The sequence below is a fragment of the Cibotium barometz genome, chromosome 2 (assembly GCF_041138505.1).
Source record: "Cibotium barometz isolate CiBa-2024 chromosome 2, ASM4113850v1, whole genome shotgun sequence".
In the NCBI taxonomy this organism is placed as follows: domain Eukaryota; kingdom Viridiplantae; phylum Streptophyta; class Polypodiopsida; order Cyatheales; family Cibotiaceae; genus Cibotium; species Cibotium barometz.
In genome coordinates, this window is record NC_141047.1 from 35,644,483 (window position 1) to 35,651,980 (window position 7,498).

General features: G+C 40.7%; 1 protein-coding gene across 1 annotated transcript; it reads right to left on the bottom strand.

Annotated features, from left to right (window-relative positions):
• Positions 1–343: 343 nt before the first annotated feature.
• LOC147640995 (uncharacterized) lies at positions 344–3,523 on the bottom strand (the record flags this gene model as incomplete). Its single annotated transcript, XM_086811435.1, has 10 exons — positions 3,084–3,523; positions 3,021–3,028; positions 2,786–2,886; positions 2,569–2,700; positions 2,181–2,493; positions 1,524–1,781; positions 1,136–1,426; positions 802–1,052; positions 646–720; positions 344–541 (listed from the first exon to the last, which is right to left on the bottom strand). Coding segments are annotated over exons 1-10 (2,067 nt in total), but the record flags the coding sequence as incomplete, so codon positions are not given.
• Between the last annotated feature and the right edge of the window lie 3,975 nt (positions 3,524–7,498).

A 7,498-nucleotide genomic window follows, 5' to 3' on the forward strand; every position in this document is an offset into this window, starting at 1 on the left:
TTTCTCCCGTCCCAATGATCGATCATCCACAGTGGTGCTTGTCATGTGTATTGCCATTGCCTCTGCATAACATGGTAACTCACTTTAAACTTCCATGACAACATCAAAGAAAAAGAGAAAAGAAAAATGTAATAGAAAGACATGCATGTTTTACTTACTAGTCGGATGGTGCATCATGCACTTCATAATCACCAGAGGATGTGTCACTTTCTCCAAGGTCTGCCACCTTTTTTGTGCCATAGATCTCCTCTATATATGGTGAAAGGTAATCCTTGCATATCTCCTCATCATTATCAATGACCAAGCAACCACGGCCGGTGTGCATAGATGCCTTTAATATAGGCCCTGTCCCAGCCCCCAACTCCAATATTGTACCTGTTCGTGGGCAAAGAGCCTCAATAAACATAAGCATATGAGAGGGACTCCTCTCTAGAATCCCTCGCCAACTACCACTTTTTCCACCACGTCGTGCTCTATTGCTTGAAGGTAAGTAATGACCAATAATCTCACAAGAGAGGTCCTGCTGCAAAATATTTCCCACCTACAAATTGAAATACACATAGTATCAAGTGATCACATTCAAAAGTAACCTCCAATCATTTAAATTCAATGCACTCCTAATAAGTACTGAAAGTGTCATCCAACCTTTAATGCACTCTCACTATTGAAAGGAGGATCCTTTCCCCTCTTGTGGAATGCCAAAGCATAAAATACATTCACCTATACAGGCAACAAAGAAAAAACAACACAATATTAGATGACAAATAGCAAGAATTAACATTCAAGTGAATAGACTTAAACCTTTTGCATATGTCCATGCTTTTGTAGCAGAGATAATGACTCAGAGCTCTCCATAATCCATCTGAAACCTAGCTCCAAGCCTGTACGCTTTGCAAAGCGCTCCACAGAAACAAGAGAAGAACTCAAGCAAAACACTAAGACCCATCCCATATCATCCATAACACATGATGCCGCCAATAGAGAGAACTTCATGTGGTCATCTGTAAGGACACTCCATTGTGGAATACCTTGAAACCCATGAATAGGCAAACCTGCATATTAATCATGTATATCAGCAAGTTCCTTTTACACAAACACCATCACAAAAAAGGAGTATACATCAAAAAAGTTTTACCAGTAGGAAGATCAATGAAAGTAAGGTCAACACTCCAACTACTTGGCTTGGAATTTCTCATCTTTGGACCTCCACCCAAACGCACATAAAACTCCCTCATAAAAGCAAACCCCTCATTGAAGTTTCCGGATGCAAACTCTTTTCCAAGCACTATGTAATCGTAAATCCAAACCTTCGAATGATTTTTGACTCCATGCTTCTCCACGAACAAAAAGCTAGAAAGTGGAGCATACACCATAGCTCCCTTGGTACTTGTCTTGTGTGCTATAGGACTCTCCAAATTACGGGTGTCTATAGATAGTATGTCCAACAAAAAAACAAATTAATAAAATCCAAAAAACTATTAAAAACAAATATTTAAATACAGTCCAAAAGAACCCAATGTTACCTTTTATTACATCTCCCTTTTTTTGAGAGGGACGCCCCTTGTTTTTTCCCAAAGCATGCATCTCTAGCTCTTCTCTCTCTTTGATAGATTTCAACTCTGCCTCCATTTTCTTCCTTTGCTCCTCTGACATCTCACCTGATGACCCAGAATCAGATTTGCATTCTCCTTTTAAATGTTGAAGGTATCTCTCCTTCTCCTCCTCTAGGCACTCTCCTTTCTTCATGTCAATCCACCAAGGGCAATGCTTTCTCTCCCAATCCGTCAAGATAAAGACTCCATTAGGATCTTTACCTTCACGAAAGATGGAAGAGGTATACATACTATAGGTTGGAGGAGAAATCACAACCCAAGCCTTGCATATGTCAGGCAGACCATTGATTGTTTTCTTGGCTATTAGATGCATTAAAAACCTACAAAAGAGATATAATAAATCAACTAAAAAATAAACACGGTTCATAAGATTTCAAGAAACAATGAAAAAAGAGAATTACCTATAAACCAACCGTCTTGAGGAGTTTTTTAGATCCACATGCTTGGCCGACGGAGTTGCCACACTCATCTCTTTCTGGAGTTCATAAAACAGCACTCCTCTATAACGGTTTACAATATCTGCAAAGTAAGTCTCTATGTGCACATCGGCAGGTAGCTCCACCTTATTCACCCCCTGAGTAGAATCTACCACTTGGTGTAGAAGCCGTGTGGCATCCTCCAATACATGATCCATCCAAACCTCCTTTGCAAGCCAAGGAATGTAGTGGTGATCTCCAAGTGGCATACCATAGCTCTGCCGAAAGTTCTCATCTGCACCTAACATCTTTAACATTTTCAGCTTGAGATTTTGGGAACAAGCAGCACTAGAAATGGCATAAAGTTTCTCAATTGAGATCTTAAACTTCTCATCCTCAAAGGGCAGCTTCCATAATACATTGAACCACTCCTCTGAATTAGATGGATTTACCACCGAAAGATTCTGTGCCACCAACAGAAAAGAATTAGAAGAAGAAATGATTGTGATGCCAAAGAACCAAAAGCAGAAGATACAAACCCGTGTCATCCTTCTATTATAGGATTTGACGACACTCCTCCTAGCTAGTGTCTCAGCCTTAATACGCTCATCCTTTGCCAAGCTTGAGGGAATCTTCTTAATTGCCAATTCTAAATCTGATTTCCATTTATTCTTCAAAAAATAACAGCCATTAAAAAAACACTTAATGACAAAGATAGCAAAGTAACATTCTTAACCACCTTTATTAAGTAGTTACCCCATATACAATGGGTCCAAGAATAGCTTGAGTGAGAGGATACCAAACTCGCCTTCCAGATTGTGCCTCCCTAGACCTGGCCTTCTCCATTGACCTCTTATCTTCTTCCGTGAAGGAGTCAGTGAAATTAGATGGATCAAGAGAGCAAACCGTGCTTGTATGGAATAAGTAATCTTTGAGGTTTGTCTTTACAATAGCCTCTTCATTCATTCTTCATGAAATAAATAGAAACAACCATAAGAACTAATCAAAACAACCATAAATACAATGTTGAATATACAAAATGTTGAATACTCACATGTTTATTCTTTGAAGTGCAGCGATAAGCCTCATCTCATCTTGTTGATTAGGCACAATGAATTGCGCCATAACTCGAACATGTCTCTTCTTATCATTACGATACATCTCCTTGATGCTCTCAAGCCAAGAAGCGGTCCTGTGATTTCCCTCCCAAACATAAAACATCTTTCCACTTAACATAGACCACTCATCTTTAGATGCAATCTCCTCCTCAAACTCTGCATTGACAAGCTGCCAGTTTTTGTCCCATGTCTTCATGATATCTTCATCCACATCCTTTGTGCTGCCATCTGGTAGATTTATGGAGAGAACAAACATACCTTTCATCATCAAATATCCTTCCTCTTCAAAAACCTTCTTTAACAATGAGAGATCTTTTCGAAGCTCTTGCACCCTCTCGTTGACCAAGCATCTACACAGAGGGATCAATGGAGGCATGGAACCCTGATTAAGTGCCAAGCTGTCTATGAACTCAGACCCATGTGGCTTGATGATGGATTGTGGAATAAGATCATCCACATCTTTCTCATCCTTGTCACTAGAAGCATCAACCTGTTGTTGAATCGGTATGAAAGACTCAGTTAGAACTTTGTCTCCAGCTTCTTTGCTAACTTCCTTTTGAATGTGACTCCCTTGACCACTCTCTGCCATTTCAATGGTCTTTTCACTGCCATCACTAGGTGGAGATTTTCGCTTTCTTCCCACATTCTTGGCCGTTGATGTCTTCCTTTTTCCAAGAGCAGGTGACTACAAAAGACATTAAGAGCAAGTGATTATACAAGACATTGTTCTTTGCAACACTATTTCGCCAGCGAAATACATAAGGATGGAAAAACACTTGACATTACATGCATTCAGAGTTGCATAAGACAAATTCACAAATTTCAAGGCATTCATGCACCTCAATTAACCAAAACGAGGAAATTTCAAGGCATAAGAAAAATTTCATAACACATACATGCGAAATCAAAAAAGTCTTCATCACAAATACCTTTCCACATTGCATTGAGTGGAGTGGATGTGTACACCAAGTTGGGAAGGTTTCCACATTGTAGATAGGTATGCTCACAAGAACACACACATACACTATTTCGCTGGCGAAATAGTGTATGTGTGTGTTTTAGTTACCACAAAAACACACACAAACACTATTTCGCTGGCGAAATAGTGTGTGTGTGTGTTTTTGATAATCTGCAATGACTGTGTGTGTGTGTTTTTGATAATCTTCTGAGCTTGGCCATCACGACATAATCCTACAACTATGAAAAGGCGAAATAGTCTGTATGAGTTTTGGCTACCACAAAAACACACACAAACACTATTTCGCTGGCGAAATAGTGTGGGTGTGTCTTTTTGATTGTCTATCATATCATCATCATCAAGAGAGCAACATCATCATAGTGATGGATACATGTGCAAATACATCATCTCCTTATCATAGTGATGGATACAAGTGCAAATATGTATCCTTATCAATACAAAATGAGATCTTGTGTGTGTGGTGGCATCCTCATCCATCTAGAATATCTATCATAGGAGAGACTATGATTATCAAGAGGATCGCCATGCCCGCTATGAGAGGTGGAGTATCCTTGTGTCACTCGAATTGGATTTATCATGTGGAATGCTACGATTGAAAATGAGCTTATGAACATCGAGTGCTGGGAAATCTGGTCTAAGGTTTAGGCCGCACCTCTATTGCCATGCGAGCGCACAAACACACTCACACACACTATTTCGCTGGCGAAATAGTGTGGGTGTGAGTATTTTATCCGTCCTTTTTAAGGGCAGCTCCTGTTTGTGAGCCTCAACTGAGGATAGTGTGAACATGCACCATTTAGGCAGAGGGCATGAGTGTAGTAGTATAAGTGAGATGTATGCTCGATTAATAGGCAGGATTTTGGGGGAGCCTTTGGAGGGAGAAAAGGTCATCCATGAGGTTAAGAAACCGCCTTACTAAGGAGGTTAAGAAACCACACTTGCTGCCCTACACAAAAGCACCTCACCCCTCCTCCAAGTCACTCACTAAAAGGTCAAGCTCCCATGTAGGTGGAGGGAGTGTGCAGTTTTGCAACAAGCTTGCAGAGGAATTTTAAATTTTTTCTTTTCAAAAATCAATCCTCAAACAAGCTGTACTTTTTTCCACTTAATTCACCAACATGGGCTTGTATTCACTGCATATTTTTGCATCGAAGCTTTTCATATCTTTGAAAATCGGTTTAGGCCGCACCTCTATTGCCATGCGAGTGCATAAACACACTCACACACACTATTTCGCTGGCGAAATAGTGTGGGTGTGAGTAATTTACTGCTGGCCATGGCGGCGGAGGGCCTGGCCGTTGATGTTATCCCAGCGTTAGTACGGTTTATTGATCTCTTTGTTGCTGCTTGCTTTGTAGACACGGTCCTTGCGCTCACTTTACTGCATGGGTTTTTTTGCCTCTCTCAGGACGCCTCTAGCGCGGTTGCTGATTACTTGTAGCGATCTGCAATCTGCAACTCGATTTTGAAACATAAACTCTCCGTTTCGGATATATCTTCTGGTTGTTTTACTAGCTTGCTGCGTTCGAGACTACTTTCGCTCCAGCTCGATGCCTAAATAGCACCGGAATTTCTACTCATCTTTTCCCGGTTGACTCATTCATAGCGCACAAACACACACACACCTTGAAATGGACTCGAAATACCTTGCTCTGCTGCCCGCTGATCTCCTTGTCGCACGCTTCATATCTGCTGAGGCTGAAGGCAATACTCGGGAGACTGCTCAGGTGCAGAGGCGGAAGACAAAGCTCGGGCATAGAGACAAAGTTGGGGAGAGCTTCGGCGCAGATGAACGAAGTTGCAATGAATTAGAGTCAACAAACTCACACACCCAAATTAAAGGCTTTCTGACTCACACACACCTACCCAAATTAAAGGCTCTCTAACTCTCTCTAACTCTCTAACTCTAATCCGAGTTCACTTTCCAGGGTCTCCCACACTCGCGTCCATCAATCTCTAACCTTAATTCCTTTCTATGGGCTCTCTCCCTCTTTGTCTCTCCGGAGATATTAGGTTGCACCTAGGTCCTTTACTCACCCACCCAGTCACTTTAACCACTCACCCAACCCCCCTCTGGTAAGCGGATCTAGAGAATCTCTCTTTAACTCTCTTTAAAAAGGAGGCGGCGGCTTGAATGACACACACACTTGTTGGGTTTAACGCATTAAACGATTATATATTCTCTTTACGCTACATATTATAAATAATAGCTATTTTTAACCTTTTATAATAATTATTTGATTAAAGATCTTGCCTCATAACAAAAAATAAAAAGGACACTCTTTATAAAAGAAGTGTCGCCTCTAACAGGTCGACGAGTTCTTGACAATGGAGAAAGCAATTGTTCAAGATGAGAATGGTGTCATTCAGATGGAGTTCGTAACAATGGCTGGATTTGTTGAGGTGTCCAAAAGAGAATTGTCTTTACATTTTGGCCTCACAGAGGAATCCATCCACCTTCACCAAGTATCTGGTGATCCGGATGATGGCCTGTATTTTGATCTTGCATCTTACCTTAGAGAACAAGAAGTAATGTTTCACCTGGATTTTTAGTTTGGAAAGGTATTTATTGTTCGTGGAGATAAGGTGCCATGCATCCCTTCTCAAGATGAAGATTTTACAGATCTTGAAGTTGAAAAGAGGATTATAGGTGACACATTTCAAGAAAACGATGATGCTACAGTCAGTATAGTGCAATTACTCAGAAATCTTCCATTGAGGAACTCATTGAGAAACACTTTTATGCGAGCTAATGAAATAAAACAAGTGTCAGAGCTACCTAATAGATATGATGGGAATATAATGTTCGAGCTGCCCTATGCAAATCCCTCAACAAGAACCATTGGCATGGAAAGCAAGTTGGATGGGCATACTTGGACAAATGAGATGACAAGCAACATATCTGGATTTGAGGGAGTAGTGAGATACAGAAAGTGTGGTGGCCATTTACAATGCCTTAACAACTTATGCACTGGCTTGCAACGATCTAAAGTAAAAAATGAGAAGCATTGGACTGGTCGGTTAACAAGAGTTTGTCCAGAGGGCTCAACAACAGAAGGATTCGGAAGCCTTAAGTGCTTTTATTGCAAGTCATATCCAACTTGCATTGCTCAATGTACATGCAAGCTGGTGCTTTGTTTTCCCAATGAGATTGCAGGTAGAAAGGTGTCTAGAGGTGTCATACATATTGGCCACCACATGCATCCAGTTGCAGAGGGTGTTTCTAAACAAATTCTGGATAATGTCCATGAAAGAGTTAGTAGAATGGTTTCTAGAGACATTGGTGGTAAACCCAGATCTTTTCAACTAAAACTAGCAAAGGAGATTGTCATGGAATCTTGTCTTTTTCAACAACATGAAGGAGCAGCGACT